Source organism: Ambystoma mexicanum, chromosome 12, assembly GCF_040938575.1.
Source record: "Ambystoma mexicanum isolate Mex_15411 chromosome 12, UKY_AmexF1_1, whole genome shotgun sequence".
Classification (NCBI taxonomy): domain Eukaryota; kingdom Metazoa; phylum Chordata; class Amphibia; order Caudata; family Ambystomatidae; genus Ambystoma; species Ambystoma mexicanum.
In genome coordinates, this window is record NC_090936.1 from 581,044,349 (window position 1) to 581,066,745 (window position 22,397).

The window sequence follows — 22,397 nt, forward strand, 5'->3', positions numbered from 1 at the left end:
TTGAAGTGGTCAGCAGCCTTCTTCAGGAGGGTGTTGAACATCATCTGGTCATCTATATGCAATGAGTTTCCAGGTAGAGAAGCAGTAGGTGCATCCAGAAAGATGTTGTCAGCGTTCGTGTCATGTGGCGGGGTGTGCCACGTGCACTGGTCATCCGCAGGTTTCCAGTCTGTGTCTTGGTAGGTGAGATCCTGACCAACCTGGCCATGGACCGGGACATAAGAAACATCCTGGCTAGGATCATCTGGGTCACCCCCAAAGACATCGACTGGGGGTCCTGAAGGGATTCTTCCAAGGAGGGAAATTGGGCACCGGGAGGGTGGAGTCTCTCGGACTTAGAAGGGATGGGGCACGTGTCCACGTCCCTATGGCTTTTGAAAATGTCCTCAAATTGGCCTGAGAAGTCATTGAACACTGACATCTCGTTCATACAGGCCTCAAACCTATCCCTGCTCCAGTCAGCAGAGGCTGAAGGGTCAGGAGGGGGGAAAGGGCTGTGCATGAGGATGCGAATCATGATGTAGGGCCCTAGAAAGAGGAGGGTAGGCCGTAGAATAGACCTCAGGAGAAGAGGGGACCTTTCTGGGGTTCAAGACAGGCGAATCAGCCTTCGAATGCTTCTCCTGAAGCTTCTAGAGCATTTTTGCCGAATGGATACATTTCAGCGCTGCCATGGTCGTCGGCGCTACTACGTCTTTCGCCCTTACTGCGCCTTTCGATGGTAGAGGTGAAGGTAGGTTATTAGTAAGTTGTTCTAGGGCCAAGGCTTCCAACACCTTCGGGAGGGTTTTCTTCCCTAGCCATAGTGACAAGGTGTTTTGGATTCTGGCACCCAACTCCACTGGAGTCACACCTGGGTTCAATTTAATTTCCTGAAACGTATTCCTGTACACATTTTAAATCTGTCCCACTCTGAGTAACAAGACCTGTTTGAATTCAACAAATGAAGGAAGTCCCAATGGGTTGAGGGTCTGGTAGGTCCCCTTTTAACAGGGGTGCCAGGTAGGTAGCAGGTTTTTAGTTCATCCCCTCAATGAAACGGTTGGGCCAGGCATTCAAAGTTCAAGAAGAGGTTTCCCAAGTCTTCCCCTTTCCTAGAAGTCTGCAAGATTGCATGCGGGAGGATGGGTCTTTGTTGAGCTGCTCCTACCCTGGCAATACCCTCCGCTTCGACTTGATGTGTTATGAGACTTTCTAGTAGAGACTTTAGGGTACTCATGGTTTTGATTGGGACTGTTTCCTGGGAGAGCTGTGGGCCTGTGGTGGAAGATGCTTTGATGGGACTCTTTATGGGTAGTACATTTGAAGAAGAAAACTTGGGGGTTCCAAAAAGAAATACATCTCTTCAAACTTAGGAGCACATTCTCGGTTTCAAGGGGTTTACATGATTATGTTTGAGTGGTCTCTGGTTTTTGCAGAATTTCCATCAGAATTTGGCCATGAACTATCGGACAAGGTAGCGGTGTGTACGGGTTCCCTAGAAATGATCTGTGGGGATTTTTTCAAACTTGGTTTTATCCCTAGGCTTGCTAGTGGGGGAAGGTTTTTAGTGGTCCCAACAAGATTTAATTTCTGATTAGGTCTGAATGAATAATCGTATAGTCAAGCTACATAGACTAATGGTCTTCCTTTGAAAAGGGGTTTCTGTTGGCATATTTAGTTTGGCAAAGAGTCATTGTTTAAGTGTATAGATGGGTTCCATTGGGGAGACTTAAATGAATCTCTTCCCCTACTGACTATTAAACTTTATTAGCTTAAGAAAAAAGGAACACCATGTTTTAGGGCCCACCAAAATGTATCAAGTGAACCAGAATGCTACTCACGACACCATATGTAAGGGTGCAGAAGTACGAGTCTGACACAGTGGTGGCATGTTTGTTGGCAAATTCTTATTATTCTTATGGTATTTATTGAGCACGGACCTAGCTTCAAGAAACAAAGTGCCTTACAGAGGTATACAACAATACAGATACATAACAGAGCACTTTACAGAGGTATACAACAGTACAGCTGCATAACGAAGCGCTTATCAGAGGTAAAAACACAGCAGATATACAGTTGGGGTGGGATACAGAGGGGGTACAGCTGTACTGAGTGGTGGGGGGAGCAGAGCGGGCGGCGTCTAGCAAGTCTGGAGGCACGAGTGGTAAACACTTTGCTATGAAAATAAAGAAAAGGAAAAAACCTATTTGGCATTATTTCTATGAGGGGTTGCCCTACCTCAACAAAAACACGAATGACTGTCAGGATGTCTTGTAACAAAGTATCCACCGTCCTGTGTCCAAACCTATTTCCATCCCTAACTAACTATGGAAAACTGGGCATCTTCTTGATCCAAAAGAAGAATTCTCTTGTTCTGGATATAGTGTCAGTTCTTAATGAGAATTACTGATTCTTTAAACACAATTTTCAAGTATCAAGGGGGGGCCTGTTCCCCCTTCCTCTTCTCTTCAGTTCACAAATGTAATGGTAACTCTGGTTCACTTTCCTGTGAGACTTAATGGTAAACCTTCTAATCACAAAATAGACTTTCCTTGTATCAGGCGAGAAAGACCTTTCTCCTCGTTTCTTTCTCCAACTTAAACTTGCAGCATCAAGTCTGGTGCACTATCCTGCCAGACTTAACTGTAGAACCTGTGATTCCAATAAGCGTCTCTTCCTTTGGCAAAGGGTCTTCGACCCCTTTGTTCTGCACCTTGCACCTCTCTTGCTTTCTTAAATGAGTCCCAGATCCACCTGGGATAGCTCAGAGTCTCCCCGGCTTCTTCTTCAACTTCCATTTCCTATGTGTGGGTGCCAGACCCCTTTACATTCTCTCAGGTTCTAACCAGCTTGCTATGGGTCCCAGCCCCTTGACTGTGTGTTTCGTATGGGTCCTTGACCCATTAGTTTGGCTTTTGAGGGCCTCGCCTAACTTCATATGGGTCCCAGACCCTGGTGTTTTGCGGGTGTGGGTTCTCTATCCCTGATTTACTCAATTTCCAACTGAACCGACTCGGTGTACTCTCCTGCCAGGTACTATTCCACGTAGCATACTTAGTAAGGTTTATTGCAGCTTTTACAGTTCGTCTGTTATCCCTCTCTGCTTCTTCATGTGGATCATAGACCTTGATGTGCTGTTTTTGTGGGTCCTCTAACCCAGTTTGACTTAATTCCCCACTGAAAAGACCTGGTGTACTCTCTTGTCAGGCACTGTTCCACATAGGTAGTTTTACAAAATGTGTTCCAGCTCTTTCAGTTCATTCATTATCCCTTTCTGCCTCTTCATATGGTCCCAGACCCTGGTGTGCTTTCTTGCGGGTTCTCCCCACCCCTTCTCCACTCAATATCCCACTGAACAGATGTGGTGTACTCTACTACCAGGTACTGTTACACGTAGTTTTTTTAAATAAAGTTCATTCCAGCTCTTTCAGTTAGTTATCCCTTTCTACCTTTCAGAATATTGACCTGCATCGGTTTAACTTGTTTTGTGCCCTCTGCTTCCCAGCAGCCGACCTGACCCTTTCCCTATGTTTGGGAAATGCTGTTGCAGTCTCCAGTCTGTCCTGAGAGTAGTGCGGGTCGTCTTTACAGCTGCGTTCAGCGCTCTGTCCTCGGCAGCTGCACAGTGGTAAGCTTTACCTCACGTACCCTGCTGCATGTCTCTTGCTTACTTCTGTTTCACCGGTCGGGTGTCTTCTCTCCCCATAACTGGACAGGCTCCCTTTCCATGGGGCCTCTAGAGACACTTGGGCTTCCTTGACAGTGTCTCGCTCCCTTCTCGTCGGGTGTCTCCCCACAGAACCGGCATCTGGTTCCTCACTCCTCCAGGGCTGGCTTGCTCTGTCTCTGCTCCTGGGCTGGCTTCTCGTTGCATAGCCCTTCCTCACTGTTTATCGCCAAAGCAATCTGCAACAGACTGCACCACATGTGTTAGTTCCACTGTGAGCTTTTGCCTCCTTGCTTGATCTTCTTTGTGTCAGTGATCGTATTTACTCTAGCTAGGTAAGCCTCACTCTTCCTTGTCCCAGTATATTCTGCATGAATAGAATCCTCTATTCTACAAAGATACATAGAGGTGTGGGGAACCAGTGGGCCCTCAGTCGGATGAAAGGAAGGAGGGGATTGAAATGAAGGTGGTGATCACCACATTCTCCCAAGGTGATCATCACTGGTCCCAAGGAGGACTTCTCTCCCCATGATGCACACCCACTGAGTAGCACATTCATGGGCCCTCTCGGGTAGCTGCCACACCTCCCTGGCCTCAAAGGAAGAGCCCTCTCCCCATGGAATCAGTGACAATACCCTGGGATTCGTCACAATTTTCATAGTTGTAGCCGAGCAAAAGTTGCTCATGCAGAACTGTTATGCTGGGATCCTACAGTGACCATGCTATAAAGAATATCACCAGCCCGGTATGGAGCTTCAAGATTTACTGAGCCTCAAGGCTATAATCTCAGTCCTGGATGGCCTCAGTTGAGAGCAGATACCTCAAACAACACTAAGGTACTGATCTTTGGTAGAATCAGGTGGGCATTTTAACGGGCCTGAACATGGATTTGCACCCATTTGACAGTTCCTTGCCACAGCCCTACAGAGAGCAGTTATCCGGAGGATCCTCCATATTCCCCCTTCAGTTACAGCATCACGGTGCATGTGGCAGCACAGTTGCCATGACAACCTCCTACACCTTCTCCATGCACAGGCAGGGAACTTCATCCAAATATATTATTACCAAAGGAAAACCCTGAAGCCCTGCTGCCATGACTCTGTCTCACTTCGCCACCAACTGTCTCTGACACGCGACCACGGACTCTGTACACCATCCTCTGCATGCCAATAGTTTACATTGGGTCCCAAGCCCTCCCCTGGGTCTACCTTCAAATAGAGTGCCTTTATCTAGGGATATTATTTAGCATATCTTTCCATAGGATGCAGTTGGACTCGAAGATATATTACAGCTGTTTGTAATCTGAAGACGACGAAAAACCAACAATCCTGAAGACCTTGCAGGGTGGGGGAAAGGGGCATGGCCTGTGTATGTGTCTGGGAAATGGGAATCTCAGGGTGTCTCTGCATGCAGACTCGGGTATTTGAAACAACCAGCACCTTACCAGCAACATGGAGAGAAAGGCCACCGCCATCAGAATGCTCTCCACGACAATGAGGTCAAAGCTGGGGGGCAGAGTGTGCAGGACCGTCTTATTGAAACCTAGAAGCATACCATGACTGTTGCCACCTGCAGACAAAGAAAGAAAAAGGGAGAGATGTGTGAGAGAGAGAGAGAGAGAGAGAGAGAGAGAGAGAGAGAGAGAGAGAGAGAGAGAGAGAGAGAGAGAGAGAGAGAGAGCGCACAGGAGAAAAGGGAGGGCAAAAGATAGTAATAAGAGAGAGATCAAGGACATGACAGAGCTCTAACAAGAGAGTGTGTGAGAGCGAGAGGTAAAGATGCACTGCTAACCAAACACAAACTGTGGGGAGCGGAGTATGGCATCGGAACAATTGATGTGCTACCTTTGGTTTTGAATAGAACCTTTACTATGGGGACAGTGTAGGGACACTGTCTGTGGGTGGAGGTGGTGTAGGATGTGAAGAAGGGGCAGGAGTGATGTCTGGGATGGTGGTGTAAGAGCAGTGGCTATGGCAATAGTGCAGGAGCACTGGCTACGGGCAAGGTTTAGGACTGCTGGATGTAGGAATGTTATAGACGCACTCTCTTTAGGGATTGCTTTAGAGGGATGGCTGATGGGGGATGGCATAGAAATGATTGTGGGGTAGGGCTCAAGTCGAGGGTACACATGGGTGGACAGAGTCCCCTCACTTTTTTACAGAGCCGCCCCACTTTTATTTTAGAGGGCACCTTGATATGATGATTTCTGGCGATGCCACATTCCATTGATATGTTAATTAGTCCTCCCCACTTTTTTTGTTTAGGACTTGACCCCTGTTATAGGGTATGGCATAGTGGTGCTAATTGTAGGGGATGAATCAAGAGCAAAAACTGATGATTGAGGTGTACGAGTGCTGGCTGTGGGAATGATGTGGTAACACCTCTGTGGGGAATGGTGTGGGAGCATTGACTGTGGGTATGCTGTCAGGCGGTTACTATGAAAATGCTATAGGAGTGCCGGATGTGTGGTATAGTGATGGGGCGCTGTCTGTGTGGATGTGCAGAAGCAATGACGGTAATGAACAATATAGGAGGGTTAAGTGTGAGGATAGTGTAGGAGTGCTGGTTGTGGAGATCGTATGAGCAAAGAGTCAGATCAGTGTGGTAGCACTCGGTCTGGGAATTTCTGTATATGCTGTGGCTACAGATGAGGTTAAAGCTAAGGGGGGAGGAGCGCTGGCTGTTGAAATGATATTGGAATGCATGCTGTGAGGAAAGGTGTAGCTACCTGTTGGGGCGGTGCATGAGAGAAGGCTGTCAGAATTGCTATGAATGTTGACTTTGGTGGATTATATTTGAGCTCTGTCATGGGGCTGCTGTGGGAACACCTGATGTGGAGAATTGTGTGAAGACGTTTGGTGTGGGAGGTGGTCTATGACTGTTGGCTGCCGGGGATGCTGAAAGTGTGCTGGCTGTAGGGTCAAGCATAGGCAAGGTGATGTGAGGAAGAAGTATGTGAACCTGCGGTGAAGCTAATATACAAGCACCTTCCCATGGGGGAAGATGTACGAGAGCTGATTGGTGGGGGAGGTGGTCACCTGAACATTTCATTACTCACCACATTCCTTTACACCGATCAGCGTGTGGTTTAGCGGGTAGATAAACCGTTGCAGGAAAATAGCCGTGGGCATCTCCGCCAACACAAAGCTCAGCTAAAATGGAAGAAAATAATAAGTCATTTAGCTTAGTTGTTGTTTTGACTGCATGTCCATGTTGGTAGAATTTGTGAGTAGCCCTGTCCTTGGGCAACGGCGTATATAGTATGGGCCATAAATAAACTTCAACCTTCCAGGGCCCCTGGTCCTGATGGCCTTCCACCTTTTCTTTTAAAACGGGACCCGGAATTCTGGGCTCTTTTCCTTAAGCCCTATTTTTACGAGATATATGCTACCAACAAGGTCCCATTGTCTTGGAATGAGTCTACTGTGATTCCCATATAAAAAAAGGAAATGTCATGGACCCTGGGAATTGGTTCCATGTCATTTGATCATGGGATGTTTTTTCGCTGCCTTTTTTACTGCAGATTTTTTTATGAAAAAACTCATCGAATTTTTATTTTTTTTTATTTTTGGGGGGTTCCCATCCCCCATCCCCTTTAATTTTTTATGTATCCCCGAACACCCACACCCAATATATATATTTTTCCAACCCCCCAAAAAAATTCAATGAGATTTTTTAGCGAAAAAATTAAAATCGCTGTAAAAAAATCACTGGACAGGTGGAGAGGGTGGCCTCTATCCGTTACTTGCGGTATAACTTGATTTATGCATCCTCAGTCAAGATGTGGAAAGAATCACTTATGGCCAAATTGAATCCATTGAGGCCCCAAATAAAACGCATATTTAGGAGAGTTTGTGGCTTTTCACTTTTACCAACAGTCAAATTCTATCTGGGCAAGGTAGAACTGGTCCTGTTATATGGGCTTGACATGGCATCTGTTGATGTACAACCAGTTCTTGATAGCCTGCAAGGACTTGTTGAAGAACGTATTGGGCCTAGCATCATCAGTCCCTAATGCAGTAATTCGCCATGAACTAGATCTCATTTCTCTTCATGCTCGCTATCAATGGAAACCACTTTTGATATACTACACGTTTTTGAGACCGCCAGTAAATTCTCTATTTTTGGATTTTCAATTTATGCCTGAAAAGGGTACAGTTCCCTCTGTGATTACATTTAGGACATGTATGAGGGAACTACTGGAAGAAACTGGCTCCTCAGACATGGAACATAGTTTGAATCCAGAACAAGTAAAATTCAAACTATTCCGGGACGATTGAAGGTTGACCATTGCGGCTTCAGTTCACTCTTTGGGTAATGAAATTAAGTGTTATTTCAGAAAGTCCGCTGCTTTGCAGATTGCAGGTCTGGGGCAGGGTCAGGCACATGCCAGTAATCTGGTGTGTGACAGACCATTCTTCAGCTCATTTGGCATTTTGTTGGAACCCCCCTTTTCGGTATCCACTTATTGTCTCTATAGATGAGCAGAAATGAATTGGCGAAGTAGATCTCTTTCTACTTCAGCTTGTATGAGACCACACAGGTCTTCATTGTAATGAGTCCTCCCAGGCAGCGTGCTCAGACTAGGTCTAGGTGGTGGGGGGAGGGGCATAACATCTAGTAGTGCTTCCTGGTAATTTCCCCCTTCAATTACTTGGTTCTCCCCTCCCCCCAGCACTATCTGAAATGTCATCAGGCCTAGTACGATAGTCGCTTGTTTTGTTCCTCTCCTCCCTTCTCTCTCACCTCCTATTAATCTCCGGCTCTACCAGAAATGGCGTCAGGCCTAGTACGGTTGTGGCTTGTCTGTTCCCAATTCCTTCCCACCCGCTCCCTTCCTTCCTTATTTGTGTATTAGCTCTTGCACTATCTGAAATGTTGCCAGGCTGAGTACGATAGTTAATTTCACATTCTTATTGTTCATGGCCTGAAAGATTGTCATTGTATTTTCCCTTATTCCCTTCCTTGCCTTGAAGCGTTTTGAAACACATTATGTATAGGCGCTATATAAATAAACCATCATATCATATCATATCTTGTGTGATAGTCACCCCACCTGGTGAGTCCCCCCGCACTTTTTGCTGGACTATTGGGTTTTTCGGACTCATGAGTGAGTGGGAATCTTTTTCCCTACTCACCCATTCTTTTTTTTGTACTGTGGGCACCCATTTTTGAGTCTTTTTTGATGAAGTCACTATCCTCCATCTTTTTCTATGGCATCTGTAATTTCCTATTGTACTACGCAGCATCTTATGTGCAGTGCTACTGGAAACTCCTTGAGCTTCCCTCTTTGGTTTTATTTTATTTCCTTTTGAGAAATACTTTTCCCAAGGAAAGGGTGGTACTTTTTATCCTACCTAAAGCTTGTGAAACCAGAACCCCACACCTTAAGAGGAGTGCTGTGGAGACATGTTGTGTCTTTTTCCGTTCTCCTGTAACTTTTTGGTTACAGTAACAATTCCATATGTGTGGCTGGTGTCAGTGGATACTTTTTCTACCAATTTTGTGATTTGCAGCTGCGATAAGGCTCACATTGGTCACCATTGATCCAAAATATTCCTGTCTTCTTTTTAGGCCAACTCACGATGGTGTGTTCTTTCTTGGTCCTTCTTCAACCATGCTGGGTGGGGAAGGTCCTTGTGTGTCTTTTGTCTTTGCCATGATTCCTTTGTGAAGCCTACCCGAAGGTGCCAGTGTGTCCGGGAGGACAGGAAGCTGGGAGGACTCAAACTCCAAAAGGACTTTGCCCTCCAGTGTGCCTGCGTAGATCCAGTTCTAACTGGGAGACTCACACCACGTTTGAATGAAAGCATGCATGGTGACTGGCTGGGTTCCTGCATAAAAGGCGAAAGTCTTGATGCAGAAGACAGAGTGGACCACTGGGAGATCCATTCTGAAGAGGGGAAGGAGGACATCTGCAGCTACAGGCAGAGAACGTCAGTGCCATCTGAGTGACTGCTGCTGCTCCAGCCCTCCTTTCCAAGCGACAGGGACACTACGACTACTGGGACAAACCAGTCTGAGGACAACCTGCATTTCAAGTCAATCCCACAACGAGCTGTGACCTTGACGGGCTGCAAACCGCCACCACTCTGGGACCTCTGACCAGTGTGCAGTACATCACCTTACGAAGAGTGAATCCTCCCGAACCTTTGGTGAACTCCTTCCGGACCTCCAGAGGCAAGATTCCCCTGATCCAAAGGCCTGGCCGAGATAGCAAGCCGAGTCGACTGGGCTGTAACCGTTCTTCACAGGGGCTATGAGAAGAGCGCCAAAACCACAGAAATGCAAAGAATCCTTTGTCTGAAGCCTCTCCACTCGACTGCTGCTGTGAAGATCCATCCAGTGTCCCTTCTCCAGTCTGCCTGACCAAGAATCTGGTGACCAAGAAGTTGCTGCATCGTGGAAGCTTTGTATTACAACTTCTTCTTCAGCATAAGGTACTGTGAGACACTTGTTAGAACTTACCTACAGTTGCTTTGTGTTGCTGGAGTACCGGTTTGTACGTGGGAGTTTGCCCATACACGTTTGCCAAGGCCCAATACCCGAGCACCTACAGGGAGCCTTCTACGAAATCCCTGACCCCTTTTTCCCGAACAAAGAACTGTACTTACTTCAAGTCTTCTTCTGGAACTTTTGACACTCTACAGCTTGTGCCTTAAATATTTTGCCCTGCATTCTGACGACTCTGCGATTCTCATACCTAGATAGGGAAGGACTTTCTAAGCCTCTGTCAATTTAAATGCAATTCTTACCTGCTCTGTGTTGGCCTTGATTCATTGTATTCTTCCTTGAACCAGTGATTCCAAAGTATTATTTGCCAAGTGCTTTACTTACCTTGAATTGCTTCCAATTAACTTAGAAGTTTGTAAAGTTATTTTACTTACCAGTATTATCATTTAATGATTATTGGTTTACGATTACTTTTGCTAACCTAAAGAAACTATTTCACTTACCTACATTCAAACTTAAGGTTTAACATTTGAGCTACCCTGCAAAAGTCTTACTGTGTATATGTATTAACGTTTTCTCTTCCCTTAATTTAAAAATGAACTTAACACTGTCTAGTGTGTTTAATAAATAATCATATTGATATATATAACTGCAAGTGTGTAAGTGTCTTCTTTACTGTCTGTGTGCTCAAAGGTCTTTATATTCGACTACAGCCCTTCTCTCTCCCAAAATAAGCCTGGCTGCTCAGCCATATCTACCAATCCTTTTGGGTAGTTCATGCCTATAATAAGAGTTGGAGTTCTGTACACCAAAAGGAGAGTCTTATTTAGTCCTGCCCTAGGTGGACTTTAGTAAAACTCCCCAACAGGCCACATCATGCTGTAAATAGCCAGGCAAGAGACTCTGACACAAGGCAGTCACAGGTTTGGTCAAAGACTTATTAAAATAAAATGGGGTGGGGAAATACCTCTCTGTCCTTACTCTCAGAGGTGTTTCCCAAATTCAGAATGTCCAAAACAAAAAACTGTCCTGTGTCCAAAGTACTATTCTAGCCCTCACATTCCAACAAACTAAAGAAGTGAAAAGGTTAATGTCTTTGGCCTTGACTGGTTCATAAATATTCAAAAAGCAAAATGCCTAACTCCAACATAAAAGTTCCAAAAGGATAGAGTTCCTTGTTCCAGAGGGTGGTCCTTTCCCATGGAGATCGCTTCCCTTGGTTTTCTCTTGAACAAATGTACAATAAAACGTGGCTTTCTGTCTTTGTCTTGTTAAGATACCTGGTGTACTCTCCTTTCCACTCCTCCTCTTGTGATCAGCACAGCCCTTTTTGCTAATCCTGATACGTCTTTCTCAGGATCTTTCCAAGTTAGGTATTTTCCTACACAATGTTCAACTTGGTGTATTTCCCTACCAGGGCTTTCTTTTATGCACACACTTGCAACTGCCTGGTATGCTCTCTTGCCAAGGCATTCTTAGATACACACTTGCAACTGCCTGGTATACTCTCCTGCCAGGGCTTTTCTCAGGTGTACTCTGCGCACCGCTTCAAAATTTATAATCTCTTGTTTCTACTTTTTCACATGTATATCGCATACACTCACAAGCTGGAAAGTCTTGTGTTTTTCTTCCATTTGGTAAATATTCTCTCGCTCTTTCTCTCTCATATGCTTCATAAATACTCATTCAGTGTTGGCATGACTGCCAATATGCCCCAGCGTCCCTGCTTCTCCTGGGTGGCCTCACTGGCTCTGGCTGGCATATTCTCCTTCTCCCACGGTAAGCCAGTAATGGTGGTTCAGCATTTCCTCCACTGTTGCTGCATCCGTTTCTTGGCTTCTCTTCATTCCATGGTTCCTGCTGGGCTGGTATGCCTCGTGTCTTCAGGCTCAGGTAAGGCAAAGGCTGCCTCCAACACCTGAGAACACCCAGGAGCCTTCTGTTGGCTTCTGGTTTTCCTGCAGCATGTTTCTTCTCACGTTCAGCTTCCTTGTCTCTGCTTCCTGAGCGGGTTCGCTCCACAGCTCTTTCTCCAACTTAAAGATCTCTCTACTTGTTTTGAGAGAAGCAGCTTTCTCTATCCAGCAGCGTGCCTCAGTCAGCTGCTTCGCTTGTTTAAATCTCCCGGTCACAGGTATGCGCTCGCAACAACTAGAGCACAGCCTGTGTTCCTGGCCTTCCTTGATCTGCATTACTCCGTTCATCTGCCTCGTTGCAGTTTTCTGGTACCTATGGGAATTGATGTCCCTTCTTGAAGTTTTACAAGTAAAGTTTGGATAATTGTTCTTTAAAGATAAGTCCGTTGTAGATGACTTGCAGGTTTAGGCTGACTAGGTCTTTGCATTCATTTTATTTTAGAGGGTAAGTCAGATGGTGATGCCTTACATACAGTTCTCATTAGAAGATCATCAGCATCTTTCGTAGGTGGATGAGAGGAGGTGTAACAGAATGCCATTACGGCATAGGGCAAGGATGGGGTATCCACAAAAGAAAAAGGGGGATACCATGTCTCATCCAATGACACCATGATATTTTCCCAGAGGTTGTCCCTCCCCCCCCCCATGTGATCCTCCTTCATATAGCCACCCCCAGGGTCAGGATCAGGTAGCGGCTACCGTCCCCGGGCCACATGGGGAGAGGTCACCACCGAGAAAGGAGTAATGACACCATCAAATTCATCAACGCCTAATGTGCAGCATATTTCTGCCAGTCTCTTCCAAATGTGCTCCCTCTTTCATCTCCCTGCCTCTTCCTGTCACCAGATAGCATGCCACATCCTCTGTACATGGGGTGGCCCCATACATTCTTAAGCCCTCTTCATAGGTTGTGCGGTGTCAAGGTGTAAGGGAAACGCAACACTCAACTGTATTGAAGGTCCACATATTTATTGTCCATAAAGGAGGATTGGATAATTATGGCTGCCATATGAAACATGAGGTGGAGGAAACAATACAGTGGTGTGGGAAAATAATCGCCAAATACTTTGGACAACCTGCTCCACCCTAGTCACCATTACAGTATTCATCCTAGGCATCATTCTTACATGTGGGCTTCGAGAGGTAAGGGATGGATATAGTCCAAGAACAACTATGGGGTGTCCACTACAACATAAAGGGGAATTACTAGTGCTTAACACTGTCAGGGTGGAGTGGTAACAGAATAAGAGCACTGGCCTAATCTCGAAGGCCATAGCGTCCCACCCCAATTCCAAACCCCTACCTACAAAAAGAAAAAGTTCCACACATACAACCCGCAGCAGGCAATTTCCCAAGTCGCTCAAAGTCACAGGGTATTTACATTGCCCAGCAGACTTTCTTGGCTTTTCTGGAGTTGCTTCTAGGCTCAGACCTACTGGTTGCAGGTCACCTCCTTAAGCTTCCAAAGTGTATGCGCAGTATTAATTAGATTTTCCCTGGGCTCTATAACTAGGGCCCAGAAAGATCACTTTACTTGGATTATATGGGGTTTTCCTTGGAGTCCAGGAATCGCCAAGTGGTAGTATAGCCAAAGGTGCCAAGGCAAACGTCCAAAAAGAATGAGCTGGTTTTGAGGTACAATAAATAGTAGTTCTCTTTAGACAATCTGAAAGTGTGGAATGCTGGTTCTTACCAGCGGTAGTAACATGAATCCCATGTTTCGCTTTTGTTCTTCTCATGGTTGGCAGTTGTCTACTGTAAGGAACTCATGGTGGCAACAGTAAAGACAGATACATGTGATCACAGTTCAAGGGTGTTTAATAAACAGTAAATGCAGGGTAGAAAAACCCCTAATCTAAACCTAAATCTAAGAGGGAAGCAAGCTTCGACCATCAAATGAAAAATAAGGCAGTCCTTGTGGCGTCTTGTCAAAGTAAAAAGGCCTATACTAAAAAAAATAAAAATATTGCCAATTCTTTACAACTAATTCTAGACAGAGTGTGGGATTGGGTTTTCAATAAACAAAAAAAGTGTTCACAAATAATAATTCAGGATGTGATTGCCAGGGGTCTCCCTTCCCCACGTTTTGAGCACGGGACAAGGTGCATCTCTTGAGCACAGCACATACTCGAGCCTTCCCAGCACGAGTCCATAGTTCCATACCAGCTCTCAGGCTCTTCGAAGGTTAAGTCTCTTTTCAATAAAGGTCTCTGGTCTTTGAGGTCCTGAGGCATTCAATTAAACAAACAAACAAAAAAGTTCCTCACCAAATGAACGTTGGGGTGATGCCTTTCCACCCCATGGATCTCCCTCTGCCAGGCTCGGATCATAATGCCAAGTGGGACAATCCACTTCCCCTGGTCTTAAAATCCTTCTTGCACTCACAAACCTTAATGTCCTTTCAAACAATTCATTGTGGACATCCCTCCGTCGGGTTCATTTCTGTCAACACACTGATCATGGGACTTCAGACTTGTTACGCTCACCTGGCTCCCACAGAGGCGTCAATCTGGACTGGACTGCTGCGGTCTCCACCAATGTGACGCGTAGGGCTGAGATGACGGAATGGACCTGCCCACCTAGATTCGTTCACTTGGCCCGTAGGAATATTCTTCTGCAAGTGGAGAAAGGGAATTAACCACCCGTGGAGTTGAGCGTAAATCCCCCCACCCCGCTGTTCTCCCCACTGATCACCTTGGATGTTCCCTCTTATAGTCTCACCTGATGATTTGAAAAGATGAGCTCTCCATCCTGCATTGTGTGCAGGGGCGCGTAGATAACAAGTTGCTTCACTGGCTCGAAGGAATTGGTGAGTTCCAGGACAATATTGACTCCGATGTTCCCGGCAAGACGCCGCAAGTATGTAGTTCGTAAGAGTTCAAATGCCTGACTTTCACTCTTGTCCGATTCCTTGCAGGTTGCAGCTTGACCCTACTGAAGAGTTCCTCGTGGCAACCGGTAATGTTCTGGTAAGGATTTGTATTATCCAACACAGTTCGATAAAATAATGTCCATATGTAACCTGTTGCTTTCTCCCTTATTCAGGCGCTGAGAGAAAGTATGAAGTCTCGGGCAATAATGCCTCCGGCGGTAAAATTAGGTAAGTCTTTTGTGGTGAGGAGGGTTCCCCTTGTTAGTCCCTTGTTTCACCTTGCTGTCCTTTTGTTTCCCCTTAGGGGCCGGGGTTCGGCTAGGATGCAGTGGAAGCTGCGCCGACCCGTGAAGAGGAATAGTACCCCCGGTGGTAAAATCAGGTAAGTCTATGGGGGGGGTAACTAATATTGCCTCTGTGTATTCCCTTGGCTCACCTTGCTGTTCATGTCTTCCCCTTAGGTGCCGGAGTGCGGCGGGAACATGCAGAAGGATGCAGTGGAATGTGAAGATGCTGCGAAGGCCGGTGAGTTCAGCGCGGCGCTGCAGCAGGCGAGGCGACGCGCATAAAATAACTTCTTTCTTCCAGCTCGAAGGCACGATGGATCGGGAATTCAGGTAAGGATCAAAGGTATTGCTCTAGTTCTAACCTTTTCTCCTTCTTTCTCCCTTTTTCTAGGAGCTCCAAACTCGAGGCGTGCGTGGCAGAAGACTGGATGCAGACTTGCAGGCACGGTGAGCGTTACGCTGCTGGATGCAGAATAAAGCGAAGCGTGTGCTGCTCTTTGGGTGTGGTTTAAATAGCCTCCAAAGTAGTCCCAGGTAAGTATTCCTCCTCAGCCCCACCCGAGTAAAAAAAAAGTCCCTAGGTAAAATAGTCCCTTCCAAGCCTCGTTTGGCTTGGAGCTCTTGCAGCATGGTCTGCATCAGGTAAGTTTTAATCTATGAGCCTGGCGCCTATGGCACCAGGACTGACTCTCCATATGAGCCTGGCGCCATAGGTGCCAGGACTGCACCCAAATAGCCCCTAGCGGGGGTTGTTGGGTTTGCTTGGGGTAACTTGATGCCTGCTTCCGGGGTTGCTGGACTTGGTCTGGGTCCCTGGGGATAGGCATCATGACAGACTGTCCCTTCTTGTTAGCATCCCTCCGCCAGGTTCACTCTTGCCAAACTTTGCAATGCACTGTTCATGTACTAATTTTACCATGCAGGATTCATTTCCCTTAGCTTTCACAATCATCTGTCGTTCAAAGACTTTCGAGGGTACAGAGGATTTTACAAGACCCCTGTATGAACATTTTGACCTCTCTTCGCCTCTTCCCAAGGCCTTCTGGTTACGGAAATCTCTACCATCGGGTAATCACCCAGAGTTTCCTGCGTGAGCACCCACGTGGTGCCAGACACCTCTGTGGATTTCCCCCTCTTTCATCAAGTGTGTCTTTAAACCTTTCAAAGTTCAAATTAGCCGTTTGCTATTTTTCGTTCAACACAGTTCAGTTTCTTATCGACTCCCCCCCCTCCCACCCCCCGACTCACCGGCTGTGATGAACTGCTGGCTTTCTTTCTCTTTGGAGTTAAGGTTGGTACCTTCGAGACCAGCGTCTCTCCCCGGGTTGGTAATCAGCGGAGGAGGGTCTTGTGTACTGCTGGCACCTGCTGCAACACACGCTGGCTAATGTTTGAGGTCTTATGCTTCCGTATGCAGAGGTTTCACAGGACTTGTTCGGAAAGGGCATGGACGCTTCGCTCCTTGTCTCCCTCTCAGTATGCACCGTCTTTCGCCTGCTCTTGAACTGCTGTGCTGCGTTAGCTCTCACGTTGTGCGGTTTGCCTTGCTCGTCCTGCGCTCCCGTGCTCCACCTTTTAATGGCTACGGCTGAATAAAACAATTTACTACTACTGATGTGTGGTAGGCTACTGCCATACAAGTTACTGGTTCCAAGCCAAAGGCGACAACCTCTGAGGGCAAAGTTTAACTAGCACACAATAGAGCCCGATCGGAAGGGCTCAAATGCTATTCGGGCTGATGTAAGGGGGAAAGGGAAACCTCGCCTGGCACTTCCTGTGATGCAGCTTTCCCATGTCTATTTCCCAGTGTCCATTGTGAATGCACTACAAAGAGAAGCTAGGAATGCAGCCTTTAAAATTTGGTTAGAGCCTGTAATACAAGCTTGCTGATTGGGTACTGTGAGAAACCTGAAGGTGTCTCCTTAGCTAGTCCCTGGGGATCGGTCATCCAGATGGCCAGGACACAGCCATCGCTATTGGATCCCGTTCTTGGGGGTGAACCAGTGAGGGAGGATCACCTGGATGCCCCTTCTTTCAACACCTTTTCCCCATCCTACCACGTAGGATATTCCAAAACACTGCCCCCCCCTTTTTCCTAAATGAACACTTTCGCACAACACGAAAGACAACGGACCAACACCAGAGCCATTTATCTGACATGTCCCAATACAAGGGTCAGGCAATTGACCAGAATCACAAACACCTGATGGCCCTTTCCCTTCCTCGCAGGGATAAAAGGTGGAGCACAAGAGAACAGAGAGAGCAAGGCAGACCGCACGACTTGAGAGATACTTTTTTACCATGCTGCTTGCATATGCACTTTAACATCAACTGGTCCATTTTCATGTCGATTTTATATTGATCTTGATGAAACAAATATGCCTACATACGTTTTTTTTTACCATAATGATTTTGCCTTATATGCATTTATTTTCATTATAAATGTGTACAAATTTTGATTTTGACCCTTTCGTTCAGTTTTGGAATGAAGCATTTTGCCAGAATTTTATGGTTATCCACTTTGGTTTTCATATGTTCCAAGATGTCTGCCACTGTGATATACAACTGACTGTACCATGTTAATGTGTGACTGGCATAGAAGTAGGACTCCGTACTCCATTTTGTCATGTACTCTATACTGCAGCCATTGTGTGATCAAGCGCTCTGCGAGCACGAAACATGTAAACTTTTTCCTGTGTCCTCCTTGCATGCTGTGCTGAACTAATAAGCACGTTGCAAGCCATTTTCACCTTGGTCGGATTTCCAAATACGACCAAGGTTGCGCCTTGAAACACTTGTGTATAGGCACGTTATAAATGCCATATCATATCATATCATATCATTGATGCGGCATCCTGTTTGACCCGGAGTGCGGTTCGCCTGCCTGTGGTATGATAGATATATTACATGACCTGCGGTAGCGGCCATTAGGTTATGGTTAAGTTGCTAAACCCACAGGAAGAACACTTTTTAGATGGCTCATAACTTCGCTCCCCCTGGACGAATCCTCACCAAACTTTGCAAAAAAAGTATATGGCCCACTTGGCCCACTCAGAATTCTGCAAAGTTTGGTGAGGTTTGGTCAAGGGGGGGGCAAAGTTTTAGGGGGGGGTCCCAATATTTTTTTTTTTTCCCATAGACATAACGGGAAAAAACTTTGCTCAGGCCTACAGCCCAAACCGCTGGACGGATTTTCACCAAATCTGCGGCAGGAGCAGCGGCTTTTGTTAATTTGGTGAAAATCCATCCAGTTGTTTTTTTTTAAAATGACCAAAACGTAACTCCAAAAAATGTGTGATATCTATGTCCGCAGACACACTTCCCTGTTCGCTGCGCAGACAGGACACATATTGGTTAATCGGCTTGCGTCATGTCCATGGACATGTGACGTGTTCACTGATTGGTTAGAGTGAAATGTGAGGTGCATCAGATCAGATATTTGGAAACGCCCGACATCTTGGATTCGCGGACCTCGGCCGGTGTCCGCAGACATCGCGGTAAGAACATATTAAAAAACACGCACCGTTGCACTTGTCAAACTTATCAAATAATCTCTGAGGAGGTGAGGGGGGATGAGGATGGGATGGAATATGGCTGCAAGAAGCAAAAAACAGGTGTTTTTCACAGCGAAAGTCTGCGAACAGTTCGGATGTTCGCGAACAGTCTTGTGAAGTTCGGGGACACTTCAGATGTTTGGGGGCAGTTTTTGGATGCTTATAACTTTGGCTCTACTTAATGAAAATGCATGGTCTTTTGCAATAATATTCCTGACCTGATCCCGAATGGGTTTGCAAAATGTGGTGGGATTTTGTCAAGAGGGGGCAAAATTAGAGGGTGGGGTCCCAAAATATTGTAAAGGCTTATAAATGTGGTGCCATCTGACAAATCTACACAAAGGTTTGCAAAAAGATTATAGATCTAGATATAAATGTTTTCGTAAAGTCTGAATGGATTTTGTCAAGTGGGGGCTAGGTTATATGACGATTGTTTGTGCATACATTTGACACTTTTGAAAAAATAAATCATGGGTGGATTTCCAGCAAACTTTTGTAAGGAGCATTGGCAAGGACTTGAAAGCATGGTTTAGCAAATGTGCCTGTGTTTTATTTTTTGACAAGTGTCATAATGTAGGTACAAAAAATTGTGATATGTTTGGTGGCTGAGGTGTAGCCTGTGGCCATGGGCAGTGGCCAGATTTTCCAGGTCATGAAATAAGGTAATGATCCGGACAATCTGGCTACTGGCCATGACCACGAGGGACAACACATGGGGTTAAAGTGGCCATGTCCACCTGGGACTGGCTTTGTGGTGAAGTTATTCGAAATTGGGATGGATTTGAAAGGGAAGAAAAATGTGCTTGTGATAATAAGGTCATAGGGTTCTCTTTTCGCCTTCTACAGGCTTCCATGGAAAGCGAAGAGGGGCCCTGTATGGAACCCCGCCTTCCCTTTCCATGGTGGCCATCTTGGAAACAGGCTTCCATGGAAAGCGAAGAGGGGTCCTGTATGGAACCCCACCTTCCCTTTCCATGGTAGCCATCTTAGAAAAGGATTTTCCTTCCTACACCGGGACCAAGCTACAAAACCATTATATTAAAAAAGGACAGTCACAAGGGGGCACGGATGGGGTGGTGTTCAAACAGTAAGCGAAGAGGTGTCCTGTATGGAACCCCACCTTCCCTTTCCATGGTAGCCATCTTGGAAAAGGATTTTCCTTCCTACACCGGGACGGCGCAGGCGTCCCGGTTTAGGAAGAAAAATCCTTTTTTTCACCACCCCGTGTGGTATAAGTATACGTTTTTTTTTAGTTCTATTTTTTTACTGTGAGAGGTGGTTCCTAACAGAATATTTATTTTGTTATTTTTGGCAGGAGAGCTAAGAACGAAAGGTGGGGAGGAAATTAGGGAAGAGGCACCAAACACTAATATGGAGGGGTAGGTGGACAGGGGAAAATGTTGCGCGTGTGTTATTTCTAAGGTAGGGGGCAGTGTTTCTCATGCTCCTTGATTACAGTAGTGGTGGTGGCTCTTGGGGAGGAGGGATGGCATAAGCTGATGCCATTTTAAGATCAATAGCAGTTTTGCTAAAAGTATGTACTGTGTACTAGATTGTTAATGGATAATGAGTAGGACTAGATGTTAGAGCTGTGCAAGGGAAATTTTGAAGTTGAAAGTTCCTAGATCAGTAGAAAATGCAGTTCTGAAATGTCCGCAAAGCACGGATCTTATCGTGAAGTGCGGACGGGTTCTCGACCACGTCATCATACCGCACGCCAGCATATGGTCATGTGGCACTGTCCGGAAGGTCCGCAATGAAGTCAGATGTTCGTGGACACCTACGGATGCAAAACTAGTTGAAATAGTTGCTAAAAGTGTATAGAAGTGTTAAAAATGATTCTAGAAGGTGGGAAATGGCAGAGATTTAAGGTGACACTTTGTAAATTGGACACAAATATTACGATATTGGGTAAGTATGATATTAGTAAGTTGTAGGAAAATAGCACATACTGGTAAAAACCCATGAAATTCACTGAAAAGACTTTGTTAAAGGGACGTTATGGTTAAGTTGCAATAATAAAAACCTATGAAATTCAATGAAAAACCTTTGTTTAAGGGGACGTTATGTTTAAGTTGCACTAATAAAAAGACGTTATGGTTACAAGTAAAACTGAAAAAGTCCTGAAATTCGCCAGTTATGGTAGGCTGAGCAACCAGAAATCACGCCACCACTGTGCACTGCTAATACTAACACCCAGGACATCAAAGATGACATCACAAATGTCATTGATGACATCACGGATGACATATCTGGCCACTTGTTTTTGTTCACTGAGATATATAGGCCAGGTGGTTTTGTTCACTGACAGTCAGAATATTAAAATTGAAAAAGGTGCTATATATCTAGAAGTTAACGTTGTCATGTGTTCTTTAAGTACTTTCCTTAGGGTTTGGTCTCAGCTCATGGTGCACATACATCGGGAAATGAGCAGGCCTCAAACATACAATTCATTTGTATACATGAAGATAAACTTTAATGTCATTAACATTTTATGATGATGTGGTTTCTTTCTTCCTTACTTTAGTTTCCTTATATGTGCCTCTGATGTGTATGGATGTGTATGCATTGTGGTTATTCATATGTATTGTTTGTACCAGCACAAGTGTTGTAAGTCTTGAATTGTTAGCTAGTTATTACATGTTTAATATTACTCACAACTCTGATAAGGTAGCATTCATTATTGTACTATCCAAAATTACAAGATTATAAATAGTTTACTTCTATGGTGCATGCTGCAGTCATTGCCTATGTTTATATATGATTAGGTTTCTGTATTAACAACAACACTCCACTACAATGATTTTAGATGAGCATTCTTTAATAGATTAAGTACTTCACAATAGGTCTCCCGATCACCCCTGACATCTTGTTACCAACAATATAAACACAACTCCTTGGAAGGACTTTTCATAAAAATGTATTTCACATGTGATGTCATCAGTGATGTCATCAATGACATTTATGATGTCATATTTGATGTCCTGGGTGTTAGTCTTAGCAGTGCACTGTGGTGGTGCGAGTTATGATTGCTTAGCTCACCATAACTGGCGAATGTCAGGGGTTTTCAGTTTTACTTGTAACCATAACGTCCCCTTAACAATGTTTTTTCATGTTATATTACATGGGCACCGTAGTGGCCATGTAGTTATGGTTAAGTTGCTGTTTTCATAGGAAGAGCACTTTTTGGGCGGCTTATAACTCGGCTCCCCCTGGACGAATCCTTACCAATGTTTGCAAAATATATATATATATATATATATATGTAAAATTGGTCATTTATGTTACAGATGAAAACACTGTCATTTTTGGAGTGCAACAGGGTTTTTATATGGCTTTAGTGGAATATAGTGTAGTGATACAGTTGGAAGGAACAGCATAAGAAAAGTGTAGTACTAGTGGATGAATGCGCATGTTGAATAAAGAGAGAAAAGGTAGGTACCTGTGGACACAGAGTGTGGATCTCCTCAATGATTATTATTGGAGGAAAAAGGACTCCGGTGAGTACAAGTGAAAGATAGTGAGGGAAACAGTGGTTTCAAACTGATAGCATTTCTCTTAAGTAGCGTGTAGCAGGTGTAGGTAGGTAAAGATATATATATATATATATATATATATATATATATAGGATACATTACTCACCGTAATCGTATTTCTGATGCTTGT

The 22,397-nt window shown here is 45.2% G+C and overlaps 1 protein-coding gene across 2 annotated transcripts in view; it reads right to left on the reverse strand.

Annotated features, from left to right (window-relative positions):
* The window catches only part of UNC93B1 (unc-93 homolog B1, TLR signaling regulator), a 334,830-nt gene that overhangs the window by 68,747 nt on the left and 243,686 nt on the right, over window positions 1-22,397 (reverse strand). For both annotated transcript variants that reach the window (XM_069628924.1, XM_069628925.1), the window contains 2 exons: window positions 6,708-6,801; window positions 5,094-5,218 (listed from right to left, as the gene is read on the reverse strand). In XM_069628924.1, the coding sequence (XP_069485025.1) occupies window positions 5,094-5,218; window positions 6,708-6,801 (219 nt within the window). The remainder of the gene's footprint in view (window positions 1-5,093; window positions 5,219-6,707; window positions 6,802-22,397) is intronic.